Source organism: Strongylocentrotus purpuratus, unplaced genomic scaffold (assembly GCF_000002235.5).
Source record: "Strongylocentrotus purpuratus isolate Spur 01 unplaced genomic scaffold, Spur_5.0 spur5_scaffold_13, whole genome shotgun sequence".
Taxonomy (NCBI): domain Eukaryota; kingdom Metazoa; phylum Echinodermata; class Echinoidea; order Camarodonta; family Strongylocentrotidae; genus Strongylocentrotus; species Strongylocentrotus purpuratus.
In genome coordinates this window covers 26,296,935-26,323,169 of record NW_022145598.1, presented here as the reverse complement: position 1 = coordinate 26,323,169, position 26,235 = coordinate 26,296,935, and the positions used below count along the sequence as shown (strand labels likewise).

Genomic DNA, 26,235 nt, shown 5'->3' with positions numbered 1-26,235 from the left:
CCTTTTGTGGGGCATTAATCCTCATTAGTGTCATTTATGACTTAAAGTGACTTGGTAACATTGTTGAAGGTTGATGAAAAAATTGCTTAAATTTTGTATAAAATGTTACTTACTATATTCTTTCTACTGTACTTACCCTCTGACATGCAAAAAATCCTGAAAAAAATTCTCAAACCACGAAGATATCTATGGTTTTCTTTGAAGGCGTCGATGTACGACACCCAACCATTTTTTGAATTTTCCCAACCGTTTGTTCATGAAAAAAAGACATAAAACAGGCTTTAAATAATCTGTCAACACTTAAATGTCTGGAATGGATTGTAGAGCCATTTTTATTGCTTTGCGAGATTTCCATTCACCTAGAATGTAATTAAATTTGAATAATATAGTTGGGAGAATTAGGGAATCGATCAGATCAGTTTTTCCCAATTTGTACCATTCAAACTTTTCAGATTATCTTTAATTGTACATCTAGCATTGAAGTCACTACCTTGGCACCACTATCTCTCATCTGAACAATGTTACCAAGTCCCTTTAAGGGCGTAGGTCCCCTATTTGGTAAGCATAGTAGCATACACATGCTTTAGCAGTCACGCAAAACACACATTGTCAAATTATTATTCAATAACATCTGAGAATGCATATTATTATCTAGATCTATTATTTTTAAATTATTTTAAAAATAATTCTATAAATTGAGGTAAAACAAAAATAGTCCACCTTTATGAGCGACAGTGTATCTAATAATGAAATGAAATGTCAAAGCTTCCGCGCTTCGCGGGGAGGGGGGAACAAAACAATATTTTAGCTCCCGGCCCCGGGTTCATAGGGTAAAATATGTACACATGGGGACATTGGCATTAATATATTTGTCGGTAACTGGTGGCTAGTTTTGTCGGTAATCGGTGGCCTCTTCACCCCCCCCCCCCCCCAATGAAAAATGTCTAGCGACGCCCCTGTTAAGCACATGGTGACGGGCCTACTTACAGTATTTGATTTCCGTATTTCTCTATGCTCATTACTTTAATAGTCCCTATACATTTTCTCTACAAAGATCGTTTGGCTCCGGTCATTTCATTGTTATTTTGAACCTTCACTGTAGGTTTTGTTAGATTCTGTGAAGAAAAAAAAACTTATTTGTATTTATTATCATTACCAGATGTCAAGCTTATCTTAGAGAAAAATGTCTGAGAAGATTTCTCGTTTTGTTTCTAAAATGAGACTTAAGAGTAATTAAAGGGGCAATCTCTTTCCGGTGACATACCTCCGTTGATATTTTTCCAACCTGACATTTAAAAAAATTAGCAAAGCTCACACGTCAATTGTTACCATTTCCAAATCTCAACCTTCTCTTTCAGTCTACAAATTAAAAGCTAAATTAAATCTTAATGTAACGTGTTTTGCTGTGAGGCATACCTGTACTTCAGCATGAATACTGTCATGATGATACAACCCAAAAGGCTACCAAAAAATGCAACGGAGAGGAATCCAATCAAACCTGGGTGAGGAATATGAATGGCATTGATTACATTTAAAAAAACAGTCGCAAAACATCAATTTAAAGAGCATATCAATGTGTACCAAATAAAGTAAGGTTCGTTACTAAGGTTAGGAATGTTTGGGAACCGTACGCAACCCCATTTCTGATAGACCTACAATAATGTGAACATCGTACATGTATGCATTCATTGTATTTGGATCAATAAATAACATTTACATCGTTACAAAATTTACAACTGACTAGTTTCGGATAACTATAATAATAATTGATCCTAAATAATTAAACAAAACTAAAACAGACTGTGTACCTATAAAAAGATAGCTCACTTTTGACTAATTCTCTTCATAGAGACATAATCTATCAATGTCTGAAATGTCAAAAAACAATGTGTTTCAATAAACTACACAAAAATGTTTCCTTGGAACTCTCTCCTTTTTCCCTCTGTATGTTTTCTTACTTTGAAGTTTATATAATGCACCTTTTTAAAAACAAGCACAGTTAACACAATATTATCGAAAAAATAAATAGGTCTTAAATACAAGCTTCTATTCATAAATTAACGAAATCAGACCTCACCATCGACAAAAGACGGCAAAATGGCAACTCTGTCACGAGTTTGTGGTGTCATTCCCTTAGTATTGAAACAAATCTCGTATACTTATATTTTTTATATCTAGAAAGTCCCAATTAAACCTTGTCAAGTGAACGTTCACTATTTCTGTCACTGACCGGTGTCAATAATACACTGGCCATGATGGGAGAAACCTACATGAAATCACTTCGAGGAGAAGTTTATTACCTCAACCTCGTATTTTCAATAGCAATCAAATTCAGATTACGCAATACGTGGTTTTCATGCACGCACGCTCATCATGAAGTAACGCACTAGGCATTAAACAAAGGTTGTTTTGGCAACCCGAAAGCTTGCCCGATGCTTACCCGACATAGCAACAATTCGTCCTTGTTTTCACGAAGTGACGGTAGTGAGGAAAATCGTAACGCAAAGTGAATGCAATTTTTTTCACTACCGTCACTTCGTGAAAACAGTGACGAATTAGTATAAACAGACTGGATTTCGAGTATCGTCCATTCATTAACAACATGTTAAAGGGATAGTTGAGAAGTTGTTTAAGACCGCAAATGCCTTCAAAGTACATAGTTATTGCTCTTCTTATTTATGACATTTCTAGTGCCCTTTTAGAACCTCAAAGTGCTATGAAGGTAGTTTTTAATAAACCCCAAAATGTGTGAATTTAGATTGAATACGATCATACCAATTCAGCTCCACTTTCAAAATATTACGGTGACCGTTTAATTCAATAATTAATTAATAATGACAATACACGGGCCGGCTGGTTGTGCGTTTCCTAACCAACACGAAAAAGCCAATATTGACATTGGCTGGAATAAAACGTATAAAACATCTCGTTTTTCAACGGCTGGTTCAAAATCACCTATTGTTGGGCACCACAAATATTAGAAATGGTTATATTTATGGATATTTCAGCCGTCTCTAAATCGATTTTTATCAAATAAAGATGATTATGTCATTAAAACTGTATATTCTTTCGAATTTGACACTCAGGTTTTCATTATCTCACAGAAGATTATTGTGTGTAGCGCCCTCTGCAGCAAAACTCAACTATTCCTTTAATTAAAGGAATAACTCGTCACTAGGTAAACAGGAAGGAAACATCCATCAATTTGAATATCTTGGTATAAAACTTGTCTATTAATTATCTTGGGGTGATTAATCTGGAGTAATAACGATCGTGTTTCTGACATATAACTTAATACATTACTCTGTCCAAGAAAATGAAAATCAACGGAAATTTAGTATACAATTATATCTACAAAATAAACATTTTGAAGGCTAATAGTAACTTGCAATTAAACTTACCATGTCTGGCAGGCCGGGATTGACCCATTTTACTGCCGTCAGTTGTCAATTTCGTAGATGATTCCTGGTCCACTTCTGTTAATTGAATGAATTCAATGAATTAATATAAACTAGGCATGACTGATTAGGCCTATAAGGAGACCAAAAAGCATTTCCATAATATGATTTAAACAGTTCGTTTTCACTGGCTGCCTGCCGTAGCAATAAGCAGAATTGACAAAAGACTTAACTACGTTTCATTGACAATCAGCCATAGACGAAAGACTTAATGCATGGCGGATTGTCAATGAAACGGAGTTAAGTCCTTTGTCAATTCTGATTGTTGCTACGGCAGGCAGCCAGTGAAAACGAACTATTTAAATCAAATTATGGAAATTCAAGCATCACTTTAAACAAACAGAACTTTGTTATTCCTTGCTCATTTTTTCGGCTTGTGAAAGTCATGGGGTTCATGTTTGACCTAAATGTTTGTAATTATCATTGCAGCATGAGCTAAATCAAGGATTTGTTAAGGAATCTTAGAAAAATATACCCAATGTCTTTAAATACGATAGATGTATATAGCTCGAACTCGAGGGCGGATAGATCGTAAAATGAACTAATTCGTGTGCATCATTATGTGTATACTATTATATCAGTTACAGACCATTTCTTGTTCATGTATTAGTCGAGCTCGTTATGCGACCGTTCATAATTCAACTAGAATGATAATTCACTCGCCGGGGGGGGGGGGGTGGAAATAGATGTAACGTTTAACCGTAACACGGAATGAAGCACGGATGGTGGCCCATATGCGGTTCGGCAGCCCACTAGGGCCCTGAATTAAAGAGAACCAAAAAAAAGTGTCGTTTTCTCTTTTTTTTTGGGGGGGGGGGGGGTTTAGCAATCTTGCCGAAAGATCCACAAACTCTTTTTAATAATACGTACACGGTGTTTCCTTAAAAATTATAAACCTTCAATTTTGAATGCAGGATTGTCTTTAAGAAGTCATTAGCATTACGGAAACTGATTTATCTCCTCAGAAAATTTAACTTCAATATTAAAGGGAAATGTATTGCTAGTAATATATTCATGTTGCTGTTTTGTGCTGTGTTTAAACCACCATTACCATATTCGATGCATGAGACACCAACGTCCTGCAAGTGATCACAGTCATGGTTTTCATAGCCACTTCTTCGACAATGGACTATGTTTGGTTCAGTGCCCTCGCATTTCACTTCATCAAGGACAATAGGTCCTTGTCCTAGTCCAAAGGCGGCGCAGCAGGAGAAGTTCTCCGCCCGTTCGTAACCGAGCATTCTGCAAACGACGTTGGCGTCATTTAGGTCCCAGTTGTCATCACACACTGTCCCCCAAGTACCAAGGTATAGAATCTCGACGCGGCCTTCTTTGTCAGATCTTCCACCGACCAAACGAACCTGAAGATCATCTGAAATCACGTGACAACAATATCAAGATACCTACGTAAAAGGGACTAGCGACACTTTTACTGATTCTATTAATATTGGTTGTATGAAAGAAAGAAAATAAAAAAACTTTTTCTTTCTTAAGAACTACTAACTCCTTGAGAGATTTTCATCATCCACAACAGGTACATCTTAGTGGCTTTGTGGTGAATTTTTACAACAAGTAGACAAGATGAAACATTGGAGGGTATAAATATGTTTGAAACATTGTTCGTTGAATGTTTTAGACACTGTAAACTATGTTAATCGTTGACGTTAGAACTTGATCGAGTTATGGTAAGATACATTTGGATCCATTGGAAAACATGTTGGAAACCTCAATACAGAGTAAGTAAAGGTGAGTTATTCTGTTTGGTTATAAATTTGTGATTTGGGATATAATAATAAATACACCCTGCCTTCCTCTCGAGGTACTGGTTACTATGGACCTCGGTGACTCCAATATTGATATCGGAGTCACCTTTTGCCAATAGTTTTGAAGTATTAAACCCTTCAACCAAAATGTAAGTTAATTTAAATGGAAAGCTGTTGACCTCAATAATTTTTTAGAAAATATTTTTCTAGATTGTTGTTATACTTACCTAAGTCGTAACAACCAAGAAATCATGAATTAGTAATCAATCATTTTCTCACCAAAATTACACAAATAAACAAACAAAAGCTCGTACTATACATGGAGTCTAAGGTTCTTACCGTATAATTTTGTTGCATGTTTAGATTGTTTTGCATGTATGTTCCTTGAATAAAATAAAGATAAAATAAAAAGAAAGAAAGTCTAATGTTGCTTATTACATACAACCGACGAAAGAAAATACACAGATTATAGAAGTCAATGAAAATTAACAGAATATGTAAGTAATAACTATATATTGCCGGTAATCATTCGTACTCAAATCACACTGACCTACAAAACCACCCCAATCGCCTACGTCACCATCGAAGCCGCCCAATTTGGATGATTTCGGTTTCGTTTTGGGGGGTACTATTCCCAGAATCAATGTTAAATGTCTGATTGTGGTCACATATGTGTTTTTAGGGAAAATATATGACACTTTTCACTTTCTTTAGACCATGAGCTTTCATTTGACATACAATATCTATTTGAATCAATGTCTACTTCAACCAAAACATCTCAAGACAGTGTATATGTGTATACTAAAACACCATATCTGTAATGGTTCTAGAGATTGCACCAAACCGAAGTTGATAGCTGGAATTCCAGAAGTTGCTTTGAATCTGTTTACTCCAAAATCTAATTAGATTATATTCCTAATTGATTCATACTGTTATCAAGTTTTAAGTTCATATCTCAAGTAGTTCTTGTGATATCGCGATAATGAAAAAAGGGACAAACAAATCGAACCAAAACCTTCATACTTTGTTACTTGTATTGTGTTGTTGAAAAAATTCTATAAAATAAGTGCAATTTAAAAAAAAATGGGCAAGGAATAAGGTAGATAAAATGTTGAACTTTAACGATTGTCCTCTTTCTCTTTTTGCTGAGTGTACAAGTTTTGTTTTAATACGTTTTTGTTGAAATGCAAGTTCACTTTGAGTACTCAAAGTTGGCTATAATTTTGTTGTCAAGTGAATTCTGAAAAAAGGTGTAACAAACTTGTTGTTGTCGAATGGGAGCTATATTCGTTTCGATCATTAATTGCAGAGCATGGGTTTTGTAGGTTCGCATGGTGAAACAGGTACGTTTAAGGAACTATATTGCAATGAGTACTTAAAAGGAATGTAAGTTATGGACTAAGAGAAGGGTCATTACGTTTCGAACACCATGCTCAGTTGGGAACATTTAAATTCGTATTTCCTAAATGAAATCTTTCCCAGAAAAAAACACAAAAATGCTGTTTAGGACAACGTACACGATGTTTTATATAACGTGCATACGCCTTTAGTTTCAAATACAGTACATAATTATTTAGAAGAAGTCCTTTGCATTAAAGAAACTTATTTATCTCTTTCGAAAATATAAACTTTGATATAATCAAAGAAACAATGATCGCTAGTAACATATTTATATTGTTGTGATTTTGTTGTTTTGTGTTGTGTTACAACCATTACCATATTCGATGCATGAGACACCAACGTCCTGCGAGTGATCACAGTCATGGTTTTCATATCCACTTCTTCGACAATGGCCTATGTTTGGTTCCGTACCCTCACATTCCACTTCATCAAGGACAATAGGCCCAGGTCCTAGTCCAAAGGCAGCGCAACAGGAGAAGTTCTCCGCCCGTTCGTAGCCGAGCATTCTGCAAACGACGTTGGCGTCATTTAGGTCCCAGTTGTCATCACACACTGTCCCCCAAGTACCAAGGTAAAGAATCTCAACGCGGCCTTCTTTGTCAGATCTTCCACCGACCAAACGAACCTGAAGATCATCTTAAATCAATTGACAACAAGTTGACAATAAGTTGCCCATGTAAGAGGGACTGGCGACTTTATTACTGCTACTATAAATATTTCTTGTGCAAAAATCCCCAAGCTGCTATTTGAATAATTAGTAACTCTTTGCGAGATTTTCTTCCTGCAAGAGCAGTAACAAAATATCTTTCCACTTTTGTTTATACACCCTTGAGTTGTAAAACAAGACAAATGCAACTGCGTCTCTAGTATGCCTACACCCTTTATTCATTGTAGGAATTGAATGAAATTATCTGTGACATATCGAGATGAAAACAAAAAGCCTACATTAAATGTCAAATTACGACTTTAATCTTGACCTACTAACCCCAAAATTTAATTTGATCGTCTTTAACTATAGTGTTAATCTCACCATGTGAGGAGGCGCGATTGCTCAGTGAGGAGGCGCGATAGCACAGTCGGGAGAGCAGTGGTCTCGTAATCCGGCGACCCGCGTTCGAAACCAAGTCGATGCGCTAGTGTCCGGAGAGGAGAGGATTTAAAGCCGTCGGCCGTCTGGTTGCTTACTAACAAGCATTAATGCTTTCTTAGCAGTCAGGTAAAATAACCACCACCAACATACATTTAAAGCTTTTATATAACTCAAGAAATTCACGACATATTGTGATAAGGGTAACAACTTTAATTTCCAAAATTGGTCCGTTTGACCTTTGAAAATTGACCTACTTACCAACAATTTAATCAGATTGTCTCCCAATGGTAATACATATCATATACGTCATTCATATATTTTTTTCCATTGATTGGTTAAAAATGTGTCACATGATCACAAATAAACACATTATTTTGCATGAAAACTATTTACAGCTCCCCTAGCCGTAAATAGTACGCCTATTTACGGCTCGATTAACGATGGCTCAAAAATCGATCAAAAATTAACGATCAATATTGCAAAGGTCATTTCCCACGAACGACAATCAGAACAACAGCAGAGTATAAACCTTTTAATCAATCAATAAACAATGAATATGTCAATGGAGTATATTAAACAAAACTATTCTGTTTTTGTTCGAGTCTCTGGATCAAAATTATGGGACCTGAGTCCGTGACTACAAAGCTGCTGGCGCGCGCATGCGCCCCTCAGCAAAATAGCGTCATTGGAGTGGTCACCTTGAGCCCATAGTTTTTACCAGACCCTCTTGAAATCAGTGTATATTTGTATTTTTGTATTGGTATTTGCAGTTTTTAACCTCATATCCCAAGTGGTTCTAGAGATTGCGCGATAAAGAGGTTAATAGCCGGAATTCCAAAAGTTGACCTCTGTGACATTGGACCTCTGATCTACACTGTTGGTCTTAATGGTGGAATAATTATTTTAAGCCCCAATTTATGGAATGATTTTCACAATGATTTATTGCTAACATATAGCTTCGTTTAGTCTCATTTGACAACGCCCCCTATCGTCAGAGTCCAGCAGCCTGTAAACATGTAAGCCTTTGGACTTTTACCCGAAAAATCGTTCAAAAATCTTCTTCTTTTTTTTAACGAAAAGCACATCCACCCCGACGTCCGTTATCACTAGCTCTTTCATTGTAACCCCCATGTCCCATTGACTTTTGAAAGTTTACCCACCGTAATTTGGTCAAAATAGGTCGCCAGCTCGCCATTGCATATATAACACATGTGCAACAAGTCGAACTTTGGACGCAATTTACCAATTGTTAGGTATAAGTCAAGCACACGAAGGATAACAAGCATGAATTATCATAGATCAGTTCTGCTTGGTTCATTATGTCCATTTTAGCCAACCCCCCACCGTACTTTTCCATTTAGTATAGACAAGCATTTTGCCGAGGTAAGCAAAAAAATGAATATTAATGAACACCATAGACTATTCGATTATTAAGTGAGGGGTCCATTTGTGCACCACATCAAACTCCCCTACTTTCAATCAAGTATTTCATTGTATTATGTAGTTTGGTAGGTTTATTTTACTAACTGTTTAATTATCAGATATCAATGATAGTTTAAAGATATGGAAAAGGTTCTTGTATTTTATATTTAGCAAAGCAATCTCACATACAAAATCACAATCAAGTGTCGTCTGATCCGCCGATTGCCGTCTGCTATATACGCAAACTAGCTACGTTTGTGCTGGCGAAAATGAGACAACCGGAGCAATATGTAGATCTAGATAATAGTATACATTCTCAGATTTTATTGAAAAATAATTTGAGAGTGTTTATTTTGGGAGACTGTTACAGCATGTGTAGGCTACTATGCTAATCAACTAGGAGACTTACGCCCTTGAGTCATAACTGACAGTTATGAGGATTAATGCCGCATAAAGGGGCACTAATATAGCACATCGACACGGTTTTGATCCTGGGTGCTAGATCTTTAAGGAATAAATCATTGTCAAAATCATTCCACGCATTGGGGTAAAAATATTAATTCCACCTTCATGACCAACAGTGTATTTATTCCGAAATTTATTCAGTTATCTTCCTATAGTGATTCATACTATTATCAAGTTCTCAAGACGACCCGAAAACATAATGCCTCCATCGGTGGGCGGAGGCATAAATATGTGATCTAACAGAAGTTGTAGTTCAATTGTGGACGGTAAGGGATTATTAGATGTGGTATTCACATATGTACAGGGCATATCCTATCGATTAATGTTTCTCATTGTTTGCATGTCAAATAAAGTGTTCAAATAAGAGTCAAATTGCGTCCCGGAGATCCGATGGCAGATGTGAGGCAAATGATGGATTTTTGGCATGCGAATTGCCAGTGTCGGATGGTAGTTGGTGGCTCTATGCTTAAGTCAAACTCAACCTAGGAAAACGAGTACTGCCGGCAAATGGTCGGAAAACAGCGAACAATGCAAATTCAATTTTCAACAATTCACCGAAAATTTGATGGAAAATTCACTTAACCCTAAAAAGGCCGGGCTATTTTAGGTCTTAATACGACCGGGGGGGGGGGGCATTATGGCCCCCCTAAAGATCTCGGCCGTAAAACGGCCGATCTCCGTAAAAATTTGCACGCATGTCAAGTGAAGTGTATGGAACAAAACAGTTATTTCAATTTTTTGAAAAATTCACGCATTTGCATATTTATAGTAATTTATGCAAATAAGGTCATAAAATCATATTTTTACCCATAAATCATATATTATTCATATTTAAGCATTCTTTTTCACTACATATATTCATTAGACCATTTATAATAATAATACGACAAACAAAAATTGGAAGAGCCAGCTTATTTCTTTTTTTATCTCTTGTTTTGATAATTTCTTATGTATTTCATTGTTTTTCTTTAACTTTTGTATTTTAATGTGTTTGTTATTTTATTTCATTTCTTACTAAAATTCAACTAATTTGACTCCCAAAAAATTCACCTAAATATTAAACAAGACCCAATAACCAATGTTTGATCTATTTTTAGGAAAAATGACATTTCCATTTGTTTTGTACACAAATCACGAAAATGATCGATTTTCGGGCTGACATGCAAATACAAAAGGTCACGTGACCTTGTTACTGTGAGGTCCGATTTTCATTTTTTTTAAAGATGCGCAAGACTCGAAAGAAAAAAACTCAGCGACCGGCGGGGCGCCATCCATATGCGTTCCCGAACAATCAGAAAAATCGTGGAGGGGGGCCATATTGCCCCCCTCCACGGTAAAGGTACTTTGTCCCATTTGCAGGTCAAAAAAATGTGAAGGTTAATTTCCAACGGCATTTAAAAGACAATACATATTTAGATCTTCCCTCAAAACAAAATGGTTGTAAAATGGCTTTTTTGTGGGAAAATAACGACCATTAGCAATCACCTAAGTAATAGTCTGATTTACAGACACTTCTACCGAATGGTCGTAGGTTATATACTGCAAAAAGATTCAGTTTAATATTGGCCATTACAAGTAGTGAGTTATTGATGTAGACAAATGCTCATATACCTGTTACAGCTCAGTTTATATGTGTTATTACCAAAGAAAGAAAAGGGCAGCTAGTCACTCAGTGGTGTCTGACAGGGAAGTCTAGCAAGTAAACGGGTTTCCTTGCATAATTTAAATAATGGGACACTGCTAAAGTTTACATTTCACAGATAGGACATACGTGAAATATTCATAATGCCTGGAAAGTTCTACAGAATTTGATGTTGGCTGCAAACGGGACATATAACCTTTAAATTGTATCATTATGTGATAGAGGATGTCATTTATGACGAAATTCTGCAAAGATTTCCCACCAAAAATCTATTTCAAAAAAAAATATTGATTATTAAAAAGAATACATATTTTGGGGGTTCTCTGTTGTACGCAGAAAACCTAAATTTGGAATTCTTTCATCAATATTCGACTTCAAACACAATCGTTTTGAAAATCCTTGCAGACATGTGTCTCAAATTACATCCTCTTTCACATTATGCTACAATTGAACATCCACAATAAAATGTAACCCAGATCATAACTTGGATCATTCTTAAGAAGACTCGATTATTTTCCAGAGCATCTCCGCTAACGAAAGAAATCACTGCCCCTGTCGTTTGAATATGCTACCTCCCCCCCCCCCCCACACACACATACAAATCCTGTCATTCTGCATACCACTTCCGAGTCCAATAGAAGTCGGTAGGCACCGTATTAGGTCAGCACAAGTTTCTTTCATTCGAGATATATGCATAAACTGTGTAGTCTCTGCATATGCGCCAGAACATCTTTATCTTTGTTTAGGGCATTTTGTTATAAAAGCCTAGCTGCACTACATAACATCTGTATCAAAATGGATGATCATTATTGGTGCAGCTGCCTTCTTTGGACAAGTATTATATCTCGGTCTCTACAAGTAACTCGACGTAAACTCTCTTAAAATGTATTTGTTGATGTTTGCTAAATGAATTGAACGTGCATGTAGATGCATTTTCATACTTTATAAAAGTCTTGATTATTTCACGAAATGGTTAAATTTATGGCTGGCCGTTAACGAATAGGGCGTATGCATATGTGAGGACCTTCACAAGACATGCATGAAGCAGTGGTCCATATTCACTACTGAGGGAGCAGAGTAACATGTAAAACAAGCCATTATGATTAAATAAGAATTATTAACGCGTGAACTAAACACTTCAAAGTATAAAATGATAAATGTCGTGCAGTCAAACTAAAATGACATGATTCATAGGCATATTTTTTTGAGTGGGCTCTAGGTCGTCACCTGTATTACAGTGCCAGTGGAGATTTTAAAATGCACGTCTGTACTAAATTACTTCCAATATTGTTTTGTGGTATTCGTATAATTTTCGGAATTGTATCGGTCTCTTAAATTTACCTTCTTCTCTGCATACCACACCAACGTCTTCGGAATGCCCACAGTTATGAATCTCATAGCCGTCATGTGTGCAATGTGCGATGTGCGTTTCTGACCCATCACATCCGACGTTGTCGAGAATGATATCACCTGTGGCTTCTCCGAAGCTCACCAATGCAGAAGAGACTCCAGGATAACCCAGCATTCGACAAACAACGGTAGCGTCGTTGATATCCCACGAGTCATTACAGATTGTACCCCATGATCCTTGGTAGTTCACCTCGACTCGCCCTTCATTGGCTGAAGCCCCGTCAACAAGACGCACAGGAACTGATACAAAGGAAATAATGTTATAAATGTGGTCTGAATGTATGCCAGAATGATCAGAAATCGATGTAGAACGACACGAAATTAAAGAGAAAAAAAGGTAGACAAATAATTTTTGAAAAAAGTTGTTATCACGTATATAAGCACTTGAAATTGGTTGAATCGGTAACGTAACTTTACATACATACATACATTGCGTTGTGAAGCGATCAGTCTTATCCGCAAGACCACTTTGCCTCACTGCTACTAAGTGGCTCACTTCTTGGTCTTATAGCACTTTCTGCATGTTAACGACTTTAATATGTTGATTTATACGTAGCGTAAGACAATTTCCCATTCGTAAAATGTCAGTTTCTCAACATGTACGTCTCAGAAGGTCTTTTCTTTTTAGAGAACCTAAAATAAAAGGCTGTTCTTAAAGGTAAAGACCAGTTTTGGAAACGCCCCCCCCCCCCCCTCTCCAAAAATAATCTGGAGGCCCTTATTACCAATCATGTGAAAGAATATGTTTTGACTAATACGTAATGATACATTTTGCCGAGAAACCGCCTACTAATTGATATATTAGATAGAATATTATATCTATTTTGACCTGACAGATATTGCGCACGTGTCGCGTAGTCCAATAATATCTGTCTGTGTACAGTGCTTGTAACTTTACCAAGACTGGGTCAAATTTCTTATCATTTCGATGATTCCGGAACCTTGCAGTACACACCAATACTTATATGCTAGATGGTCAACCTTTTCTGATCGATTCCACAACGTTTCTTTCACAATGCAATCACATGACTAGAACTGGTCTTTATCTTTAATACATTTTGAGTAGAGCCTCGAGGGAAAAGGCACCGAGGAGAAATACAAAATTAATGACCACGGACTACGTCACAAACCGCTGACCAAATTGCCAATTAGAGATTTGCCTGTTTAGTGATCTCAGTTTTCAAACAGCCATAATCTCCCTTACTATTGGTCCAATTTATTTCAAACTTTCACAATTCTGGGTTTTTTGTTTCCGACTTTCATACAACTAAGCTTATTTCAAAGGATAGTTTTGCCCTTTAAGCCTAAGCCATACGAGACATACAACTGGTTGTCGACTTCTGACAACGCCCATGCCCCCCCCCCCAAAAAAAAGGCAAAACTATTGACAAGTAATTTGCAAGACTCTATAGTAAGCGATCAGTGGGTTGCCGAATGTCGTACGAAAATCATCCAATCCTCAAATATTTCCGTAAATTAAGTTGCGACCGCTTGTAGAAATGGTTGCCAGTTGATAGGCGAATGACTGCCGATAAAAACGGGTTGGGGATCAATGGCCGATGTTCTTACGACGATCGGCAAGCTTTACGCAGAGAGAGGCGTAGAATCGCTAACGCAACAATGCATAAGAAAATTACATTTCTAGACCTCAACCCGACTTACTCTGCTGCTGATCCCGTCTCGCAAATAGGCGAAAAAAATTGCAGGCAAAAGAAAAATGGAAAGCGATTAGGCAAATGAAGAAATGAGAGAGGGAAGAAGGAATATGGAGTATTGTAAAGCAACACAAAGGCTACCATACAAAGTAGAGTTCAGAGGCGATGCTGTGGGGGTGGGGGTACTTTTTCAGGTTCTGCCAAAGTGCCTCTTTTTACATATGAAAAGTCCCCATTTCCCTTTGTAAGTACTGCCCCTTCCCCCTTCTAAGAAGTGCCCCTTTCCTTGTTCATAAGATCCCTATCACTTGTTCCCTTTTCAGGTCCCTTTTCACCTCTGATAAATGTCCCTATTAATATGTGATAATTGCCCCTTTTCCTGCGACAACTGGCCCTGTACATTAGTAATACGTGTTCCTTTTCGATTCTTATCAATGCCTTTTTTTCATCTCTGGTAGGTGCCGCTTTTCCTTTTCCCTTTACAACGTCTGATAAGTGCCCTCTCATCTTTTGTAAATGCCACTATTCAAATCTGAGAGGAACACATTTTACTCAGACAAGTGCCCCTTTTTACTTTGTAATAATTGCCCCCTACCCTTTCTGATAATTACTCTTTTTCTTCTTTGATTAGTGCCCCTGTTCACCTCTGATAAGTGCCTCTTTTATTTTGACACCTACCCTCTTTCCTTTCTAAAAAGTGCCATTTTTCCTTCTCATAAGTGTCCCTTTTCCTTCTCATAAATGCACGTTTTTTTACCCACAAAAATTGCCGCTAACAAAATCTGACTTGTTCCCCTTTTCTTGAATAAACCTCTTTTCCTGTTTAACTTTGATAATTTGCCATTTTGTTTGTACTTTGCTCCTTCTCCTTTATAAAAAATGCACTCTTTCATTCTGTATAAGTGCCCTTTTCCCTTTGTAATACGAATCACTTCCTTTCTCTTAAATTTGACTTTTCACCTCTAATAAGTGCTCCTTTATGTTGATACGCGCCCCTTTTCCTTTTCTAAATGCCCACTTTTACATCTGATGAGTGTCCCTATTAAAATCCGATTTGTGCCATTTGTCTTTAACAAAAGCCCCATTTCCATTCTCACAAGTTTCCTTCTGATAAGTGGATAAGTGCCCATTTACGTTTTTTTATAAGAGCCCCGTTCCCTCTAGTTTTAAATGCCAAATTTTTACAAGAGATAAATGCCCCTATTAGAATTTGATAGGTGCCCTTTACCTTCAACACGTCCTTTCTATTCTCACAAAGTGCCCTTTTTTATCTGTTGAGTGTCCCTTTTCAGGTGCAAGAAGAGGCCCACTTTCACCTCTCATAATTGCCCTCTTTATTTTGACACCTGCACCTTTCCTTTTCAAATAATTGTCCTTTTCCCTTTTGATAAGTGCCAAATTTTCCTTTGTCCATTCATGCAACCCTAATTTAAAGCGACTTATGCCCCCTTTTTTAAATTTTCCTAGACATCGCTCGCTACAGTGGAAAATGTGCACACATTGTGTGCGGGTAAGCCTGAATCCGATGACCGGGGTAATAATATATCTGTAAAGCGCTTAGGTACATCGTTGGATCGGTGTGATGAGCGCTATATAAAAAACCGGATTATTATTATTATTATTATCAGGTTTTTTTTTTGTCCTGTTTATAAGATGTTTTTTTTTCGCAGTGTGAACTCACAAATCTTTATTTTGTTTTAGCTCGCTCGCTTCGCTCACTCGAATATCAATAATCAAACCATCACACCCGACTAGAAAGTATGGTGCTTAAGCAATATCTTGTGCCAATTAAAAAGAGAATCAAATATTGATGTCATCCTTGGTAGTGTAATCACATCCATGCCGATTTAGGGGTATTTACCAATGTCTAAAAATGGTGTATATTCACTGTGAGGTTTCCCTTTAAAGGTGCCCCTTTTTCCAGAAAGTGTCCTTTTTTGCTGCCCCCCTTCCCCACATACACACAACTTTGGAAGAAGCTCCTGCCGCCCCTGGTACGCTTTGTTAATACTTTTGAATTCTAATAAAGGTCTAATTATCTGTTGGCCAATCGAAACATATTAGCTAATTGCACTTCGCAAAGTTGTGTACATGTACTTTGTTTAAAAAAAACCCTAGTATTGTTTAAAACTAGCTTCCCGCATTTTTCTCATTGTATGTGCTTGGTTAAGGTATTGTTTACATTAGAGTACGGAAGCTGTGACATCATAAAAATCTATTTTTGGACTTTCTCAATCTTTTTCTTTATTTTCCAAAAGAGCATCAAGAATATTTCCGAATGCCGAAAACCAATTGAATATGTTAAGTATTGGCCGAGATATGACCATCTGAATAAATAGATGTCCTATAGGAACTCAAGGTTAATTGCTCTGGCTCGTAATATTTAACCAGAGCAATATAACACTGAGTTCCTATAGGGATTTTTTTTTGATGACGTCACGCTTCACCACTCTATAAAGACATATGGCCAGGGTGGTAGACCAAGAGAGTAAACCTCGCGTCGAGCTATAAACAGAATTTCACGAGCCGGCATCACAAGCAAAATATTGCCAAAGCAAGTGCTAGTTCCCCTATGTAAGGTCTAGGGTTTTAGGCATTTAATTACGGTCAGATGAGCATCCAGGGCCCCGCCTTAGGGCCCTTAATTGGTGGGGTCCAAGGGGCAGAGCCCCCGAAGCTCAGGGGTTTTAGTTATTTAATAACGGTCAGATGAGCATACAGGGGACTGCCTTAAGGCACTTGATGGGGTCCGGGGGCGGAGCCCCCGTAAGCTCTGAGGTTTTAGGCATTTAATTACGGTCAGATTAGCATCCAGGCCCCCCCCCCCTTTGGGCCCTTAATTGGTGGGGTCCAGGGGACAGAGTACCCGGAAGCTCAGGGGTTTTAGGTATTTAATAACGGTCAGATGAGCATACAGGGGACCGCCTTAGGGCCCTTGGTTGGGTGCGGGGGCGGAGCCCCCGTAAGCTCTGGGGTTTTCGGCATTTAATTACGGTCAGATGAGCATATTTTGATACCTCATTTGTGACTTTGGCAGGTCACCCATTTTTTCTTTCTCTCTTTCTTTCTTTTTCTCTGTAACAAACTTTTTCAAAAAGTGAGGTCGAGCCCCCGAGCCCGGCTGTTCTGCATACTCTGACATAAAGGCTTCTAAATAAGCATATTTTTCGCCCGACTGTTAATTGGGGAATTTCAAATTTTCCAACAAACGCATAAAAAGGTATGACTTACAACAAAATTGAAAAAAAATACCGGAAATCATGTCATTTCAATCTTGTAAATCACTGGTATCGAATAAAAATTACCCCCCCCCCCTCCCCGCATCAGTACGCCAGCGTTCAGGGGCTCATGAGCTTCTCACCCCTATAACAAAAAATAGACACGCTTTCCCATTCTCTCACAATATGTCCACGATATGCGCGTATCGCTATTATTGAAACCTCCATTGATAAATATAGGTAGCATGCGCAATGTTTAGGAAATTTAATTCCTGTCAACTTTCCTTTTCTTTGAATAGAATTTTATACGTCATTTAAGTCAGGTTTTTATTATTGTTATGTTTTTGGGGGTTAAAAATATAAAATACAAACCATCTTAACTCTTTTACTCCTTTTTTTTTGAGGGGGTGGGGGCGTTTTTTTTTTTTTGGTTTTTTTTTTTTTTTTTTTTTTTTTTTTTTTTTTTTTTTTTTTTTTTTTTTTTTTTGGGGGGGGGGGGGGGGGGGGGGGGGGGGGGGCAAAAATGCGTTTTGCCCCCCCCCCCACTTTTTTGACTGGGGGGAAACTGCCCCCCTGCCCCCCCCCCCCCCCCCCCAACCCCCCCCCCCCCCCCCCCCCCCCCCCCCCCCCCCCCCCCCCCCCCCCCCCCCCCCCACTTTCGGCGCCTATGTAGATAGTAGTACTATCTACACAGGGCAACGCACTTTCACTGAAGATGGAAGTCTTATCTACACAGGGCAACGCACTTTAATTGTATACGCTGCGTATTGCTCTCCTCTTTACGCGCTTTTAGTGTTAGTACATGAACTTTCGTCACGCGCGAACAATAATATGGTCACACCACTATACTGCATACACTGTACGTATCGTAAACTGTTTGCTAGCTTTTAATTGATGACTTGTTGCTCTAAAATGACGGAAAAAGTGCCAAATGTTTCCGATGTAGAATATAAAGCAAATAATCACCTTTTGGTTTCAGGCGATGGCAAACTATCACTTCCTCGGCAATCAAAATGTATATGCTATCTTTACTCAGCTTCGCTTCGGAAAGATAGCTACATCCAGATCGCCTCGGAAGTGATAGTTTGTCCCACGACTCCAATTTCGACCAATAAGATGGCTGGATTCCTTAAGTGAGGTATATAATGTTATTTATATCCTGCATACAAAAATTATTGGTTTTTGATTGGTTGAGAGCTCGTCACGTGACTAGAAATATGTTAACTATTTCAATGGTGCTTTGAAAAACTTGAGTATTATTTGGAAGTACTATTTGGGAGTTCAATTTTTTTTTTTTTTCATTCTTTTTTTAATAAAGAATATTATTTTTCTAATTTTTAAATTTTGATAAGAATTTTCCCCAAAATTGTATTTTTTTTTTGATGTAGGATATAAAAACAAATATACCATGCCTTCTTTCCGAGGTACTGGTTACAACTATAGGCCTTGGTGACTCCAATAGTATACAAATATACACTGTCTTGAAAGCTGTTCTGGTTAAAAATATGTGCAAGAGGTGACTCCAATAGTACTATTTGCTTGAGGGGCGTAGCCTCGAAGCAAATGGTACCGACGGAGTCACCAAGGCCCATAGTTTTAACCAGTACCTCGAAATGAAGACATGGTAAATTTTTTTTTATATCCTGCATCAAAAATTTATCTGGAAACAAAAATGAAAAATTACAATTGTTATAAAAAAAAACTATTGAAAATTAAAACAATTATTAGTATTTTTTTTTTTAAATATAGGATTTCCCGGCCAAATTCGCGAGTTTGTCATTCGAATTCATTTACTTTGCATTTAAGTTAGCGCAGATCAGCTTTGCCATGCCAATTATCATTCAATTTTCCCGATTTTGTATTTAATTTAGGATTTTGGTCGAAGGATTTCTTTAAGTGCACAAACTGCTAATTTGAATGCTACAAATGAATTAGAATAGTAAAAGTACACCGTCGCGATGTCAGAAAATCGTGTTGCGCTAAATCGAATGACCAAATAGCGAAAGAAGCAATTTGTTCATTAATTGGAATGAAACATACATAGATTCTAACGAAAACTTCATAGATTTAAAATCTAGAAAAAGGAATATAAACCCGAGATATACCCGACAGCACTAAAACCGTCGAATTTGAACGCAAGACAAATGAATTTGAATGGTCGGGAAATCCTATATAAGAATAAAATAAAATAATAATACTATCATATAGTACTTCTACTCCCAAATATTACTCCCAAATTGTACTTTTTCAGAGCAACCTTAAAATAGTTGAAATATTTCTGGTCACGTGACGAGCTCTCAACCAATCAAATTTGTTGCAGGATATAATACCCTTAGCTTCGGGGCTGCGTCCTTCAGCAAATAGTACTATAGGAGTCACCTCTTGCGCATAGTTTTAACCAGAACCGCTCTCAAGACATTGCATATTTGTATATTACATGCAGTTTTTGAGCATAAATGCCCCACAAAAGGGCACTCAGCACATCGACACGGTTTTGATCCTGGGGCCTCACAGTTACGAAGCCATTGCTTACATGAAAATATATTGGCATGTGGTACAGTGAACATATCCATTGTTAACTTCACGCGCAACCACTCCGTCCTCGTGTTGCATAATGCGCGCATGTAGAGCTATGCCAAATAGATATATTTTGTTATATCCTGCCTCAAAAATGTATTGAAATTTTGATGAGTTAAAAGTTTGTCACATGATCAAAAATAAACACACTTTTTCCCCAAGGCGTAGTTTAGACCAATACGAGACCTAGAATCTTCATATGGGTACAAAGAATGACAAGTTTCACTCAGAATCAATACCATCCCCTTCCTCCGACATAGTCAAACACCCTCGAAAATGAAATTTATTGAGTTACCGGTGCCGACACACGTGACCCCGGCATCTGCAGCATGCCCACAGTTGTGAGTAAGGTAACCTCTGTGGTGACAGAAAGCGATGTTCGACTCAGATCCCTCGCAATTCACATCATCCAGGATAATTTCCCCTGTGCCTTCGCCAAAGTTTGCGCCGTGGTAATAAGCCGAAGCACGTGGATATCCCAGTGTGTGACAAACGACGTGGGCGTCATCTAAATCCCAGCCGTCGTCACAAACTGTACCCCATGCACCTTGGTAGTAAACCTCAACTCTCCCTTCAAAGGATCCACTAATTCCTCCAACCAAACGGGTCCTCAGAGGTTCTGTATTGATTAAACAATAAACATTAACATTAGCGTGTGCAGCATCAAATGATCATCTTTAAAGATACCCCAGTCTCACCAACGAAACCTACACCAGGCCGAAAAAGGAGTAAACTTCACTCACAAGAAATTGCAAAGCCTCAAATGGCCAAGAATCTGTTGATTTGGAATCGGTCTGGCCGTGTGACTATAGTATCCAGTAGGGTCACTTTCTAGCTTGACGTCGTATGGTCAATTATGCATTATCGGACTCGTGAGTCAAAAGCAGAATTTTAAACATTGAAAGTATGAGTTGTCCTGAAATAAATAAATAATAATAATAATAATTGTGATTTTATAGCGCATAATAATCATCGAAGGTAATAGTCTCCGCGCTTTACATTTTTACATTCATACAATTTTCAATTATCACACACAAATTACATATAAGGCCTAAATTATTACATACAAATTATCGATAATTGCATTATTACATACAAATTACAAATTAAATTACATCAAATGATATTCCGCTACAACAAATAATAATTACTTTTAAAATAGATAAGTTTTGAGAGCATTCTTAAACATTGGAAGTGAGTCAATTTTTCTTAATTCTAAAGGTAGATAATTCCAGAGTACAGGAGCGGAGAATGAAAATGCTCTGTTGTCATATGTCTGTGTGTTAGTAGGCTGAACAGAAAGAAGATATCGTGAGGAGGATCTGAGGTTGCGTCTTGGTGTGTACGGATGAACAAGTTCTGATATGTAGTGTGGAGAGATGTAATTCTGAGCTTTAAAACATATGCGCTTATAAAACATAATTTAACCCTTATTGCACAGCATGCCTATATAGCGACAAATGCGTACATTTTGTACGCATTATTTAACCAGTCGAAGAGACAAGTTTCTTTATATATCCTCTAATATACCTAAACACTAACCCTTGGGGCGCAGCAGTAAGTATCTTTGCATAACGGGCTAAGACCTATTATCGCTGGCCTTGAAATATTCCTGAGTAGTATTTGTTTTTCTTCCAATTGAAGCAATGGTCATGGATTTCGTAGAATCAATATCATTAATAAGTATGTTCAAGTTTATCTCCCAGCTGGAATGTATTCCAATTTGAAGTGTCGGTGGATATTCTGTTTTGAAACCTAGTCATTTTAACAGGAGATTTACATTGCGAACAAATTTTCATATCATCGCTCACATATGTGTAACAATTGCTAAGGCAGGAGGCGCGGTGTGTCAGTGGTAGAGCAGTGGTCTTGTAACAGGGAGGTCCAGGGTTCGAAACTAAATCAATACGTTTGTGCACTTTGGTAAGGCATTAATCCTCTTTAACAAGTCCCTCGGAGAGGACCTAGAGCCATCGGTCCCTTGGTTGTTTATTAACAAATATACACATGCTTTCTTAGCAGTCAGGGAGAAAAAAAAGATAAATCAACAATTATAAGCAAGTCTTTTTGCAATGTTCTTGTTGATTTAGAGCGCCCCCTTGATTGTTTCAATGGAATACCTTCTAAATTTCGGACATTAACTTTTTTAAAGACTTCACTGTTTATGTTTCGTCTTTACCACGGCGAATCTCCTCCAGCCCTTACTAACCCTTTTTAAATAATACAAATACGTACATTTTTATCCAATTAGACCATCAAATATATTTCTCCAATCCAATTCCAAAACTGATACGGCACATAAATCAATTATACATAGTGGCCAAGACGTATGGATTATTCCCTGCCTTTGGATCAAACGAATATTCCCTCAGAGTTTTCATTCAAAGCAGCTGTGAAAAGAAACCTGCTCTCCCATATTTTGTTCTATCGTGAATGCGTATGTCTTCTTTAATATCAACAATATGTACAATCACCTGTAACTCCTTCTCACTTCATTCCCCCCCCCCCTCCTGAGGACAATTAGCCAAACCCTTTCGAATTACCCCCCCCCCCCATTAAATTTATTAAAGGCATCGTTTAACAATGTTAAATCTGAGATGCATGGCCCTACCCCTACGTGTTATCAGTGTCTGTGATATGGTGTAATATTGAAGCCCTAAAATAATTGCGCTTCAAAATTATAATGAAGTGCTTCAAAAAAGTAAAAAACTTTGACGGACCAGTTTTACCATAATCATTTTCCCCAATAGACTGTAGTGTTATAAAAACCATTAAAGGGCAAGTTCACTCCAGAAATAACTTACTTTCAATAGAAGCCGATAATATAAATGTCCTGTTTTCCCCCTAAGAATCTTATTTCTTCACACCAGCATCAAAGCTAGATTGATAGTATAGGTTTTCCCGGCCAATTTCGTAAAAGCAGCAATCCATTTCATTAACGTGCATTCATGTTCGAGCAAATTTTTCTCCACTCGTTGCTCCCCTGTTTCATTTTTAAACTTGTTGCTTTCAATTTCGTTTCGAGTCACTGAATTTTCTAAACATTCAAATTCAAGCTTGGTTCAATCAATTTGGAAATGCGTAAGGGTCATTCAATTTCGCCAATGTTGAGTGGGAGGTGAATTCTTTGGCGAATTGCGGTTTTATTTTCGTCTATGGGCAACCTCTTTCGCAATCGGGTCATTCAAATTAAAACTAGACCTCATAATCATAATATGAGGGGATTAGATCTCTTGCGCACCAACGATGATGTGACTAAAGTCAGCGCCTTAGACCGCTCGGCTATCGCGCACTGTTACCATATTTAGTAGTTTTCTCTGATTTATACATTAAAATGGATTGAAAACGGCTTCGCGTGCTGGATACTTCGCGGCAGCTCCATTAAACGGGCCCTTCTTTTACTTTTTCGATGCATTGGCACGAACTTAGATCAAAATCTATCGGCAGATGTTGTTTTAGGAAGTTTATTTTCGTCTTCATGTCAACAATGCAAGAAAAAATTGTCGGTAAGATCGATCGAGATTCAATTGTATTGAAATTACCGACCAATTCATCGCACACGTACGGTATCCTCGCTCGCTCAGACCATTTTTTAACATGTCAACCTATGGGTATTTCACCAAGACTGAACTATTTTCCCGGTAACCATGGTTACTGGGATTTTAGAACTATTTTTTAGAATTATTACATGGGTTTGGAATTTTAAAGGAATAGTTAAAGTTTATGAATGCAATTTCGACCAATCAGATGGCTGGATTTCTTTAATGAGGTATACATGTATAATATTAGGCCAAGATCATTAGTTTTAACATGGAAATTTTTGGTAACAAGCTGATTTTTTCAGGATAGGTCCAGGAATATGTCTAGAATAACATACTAAAAGTCCTCATAAATCCTCCTTGAGCGTTTTCCGCAATCCAAGATGGCGTCCAAAATGGCCGCCATGTCCTGAATTTCTTCTAACTTTGCAACGAGAAAACCCAAATACCAAATTTAAATGTCTAAATATATGTTTTTCAGCATAAGGAACTCAACCAAATAGTTATTAACAAATTTTGAAACACAAGGAGCAGTAAAACCACTTGAGCCCTTCCCGAAATCCAAAATGGCACCCAAAATGGCCATTATTTCCAAATTTATCTCATTGTAAGTAGATACGTAATGAATATAATCAAATGTCTAGACTAGAAAAGCACCATTGAAATACATATCAGTGCAACAATCTTTTAATTAAAAAATACTTCTTATGCATAAAGTACACACACACACACACCCACATACACATATGGCTGCTTCCATCATCCTCAACGATATCAGACTGACAGTGTGCAACCGTGAAGAGTACTCAACATTAGATGGAACTGAAAATGTAGACACATTAGTACCAAGGTCGCTAAAGCTTTTTATACATAATGACTGTGAGAGGTGCGGTATGGATTTTTTAACTTTTTAACTGAAAGAACTGCGACCAATTGCCCGTTTAATTGTATGCTGTGACGGTAGTCATCAAGAACTGCTGGCCCCATAAAGGCTTTCCCGGCTCTTTTTTTACCTCGTCATGGGTGCTTCCACTGCGAATGTATCAAGCAAGCCATAGTCAAGTTTCTTGTGGACCATATTGAAAGTTTTACGACTGCCCTGACGGTAGATTGCAGAGACCGTATCACACCCTGTCACAGCTTAAAGAAACATCAGGCAATTTCTAGTGTCCCCTATGGCGTGCTGAATTTCATGAATGTTGAAGAACGTGACAGGATTCTGCGGCATAGCATGTGCATATCTGTGGAAGTGGTTGCCGAAGCAACTATAGCATGACCAGTAAATCTGTGTCCTTACCAACGACAACAACGGGCACCTGTTCTGACTCTGCTACTGCTTGTGCTGCAGAGACAATCAGGTTAGTGGCATCCGTTTCTGTCTGCTCGATACCGGTACGTATTTTGTCACGTAGAGTTTGTATAAGTCTCATCTTATTGTTGCTGTTGGCAAGGAAAGCTGTTTTGGGTTGTGCTTGTTGGCATATAATATATTATCATCAAATAAAGAGGTACATCTTTGGGCTATTCGTCTCTGCTCAGCTACCTTTGTCGAAGTTGCACTTCCATATCCATCGAACACCACCTTCAAATGAGCTCCATAATGCTTAAGGGTGCAGTAGGCGACCACCATCTTAAACAAAGAGACCATTTCTGGCACGTTGGCTTCTTTGTTGGCTTCCGCATCACCCCACCTTTGAAAGGGAATGTGCGTGGGAATATATTCATAAGCAAAGACCGATTCCATCTCAGTGTTGTTATTCAGGACACATGTTATTCTGTTAAACAGTAGTGTTGGGTTGACTTATGTGCTTTGTCCCCTGATTTTCACTCTCTTACTCTTGGCACCAATGGTCTTCACCTTGTCCTTACGATGTACGTAGCTTGAATTCTGTAAACCATGCATTCGTTTCGGATGCCGCTACTAGGCCAATTTATACAGGTTAATCACAATTAACAGATAAGCCAGTGACGATGCCAGTTGACAAGGAGACCAGGCAATTGGTTTCGTATCAAGCAAATGGTGATGTGCCTGCAGCCATCCAACAAAGATACATTTTTCTTTATTGTCTCTTGACCTGCTGTATGTCTTTATGCTGCTCTGGTGTACAAGTGTGTACTCCGGTGAACTGTTCCAGTTCATCACAGGTAGGAACACAGTGAGGAAGTGCATGAACCCACTTTAATAGCCAATGTACTGTCTGTGATTCCACGTCCACGAGTCATATCTCTAGATGTTTTCAGCTGCCGCATCAGGAACTTTTCAATGGTCTGATCAGAGAAGTTTCCACCCCAGAATGAATCCACACGGCGGATGGTGAAGTATCCCATTTCTGCAAATTGTGTATATTCATTTCCTGGCATGGTTCGCTCCCGAGCTACCAACTGTTGTAAAAACAACCTGGCATATTTGAACTAGGGAAGATTTCCTGCAGCATGGAAATGTTGTATCATTTCCCTCACACAGCTGAGATGGAGCTTCCAGTCCCCTGTCCTTTCAGCTGGAATGAAACCTTGCAGAAGAGACACATAAATGTCGGATTTACTGCAACCAAAATTTCCCTGTCCTACTGTGTCCTGCTGCCCGGTCAACGAGTT

At 38.0% G+C, this 26,235-nt stretch overlaps 1 protein-coding gene across 1 annotated transcript; it reads right to left on the bottom strand.

Annotated features, from left to right (window-relative positions):
• Positions 1-1,833: 1,833 nt before the first annotated feature.
• LOC593974 (deleted in malignant brain tumors 1 protein) lies at positions 1,834-25,968 on the bottom strand. The gene is made up of 8 exons (XM_030983655.1): positions 25,836-25,968; positions 24,938-25,096; positions 20,397-20,720; positions 12,599-12,891; positions 7,034-7,247; positions 4,510-4,830; positions 3,402-3,476; positions 1,834-1,868 (listed from the first exon to the last, which is right to left on the bottom strand). Exons 1-8 carry the CDS (start codon positions 25,966-25,968, stop codon positions 1,834-1,836), a joined length of 1,554 nt encoding a protein of 517 aa, XP_030839515.1.
• Between the last annotated feature and the right edge of the window lie 267 nt (positions 25,969-26,235).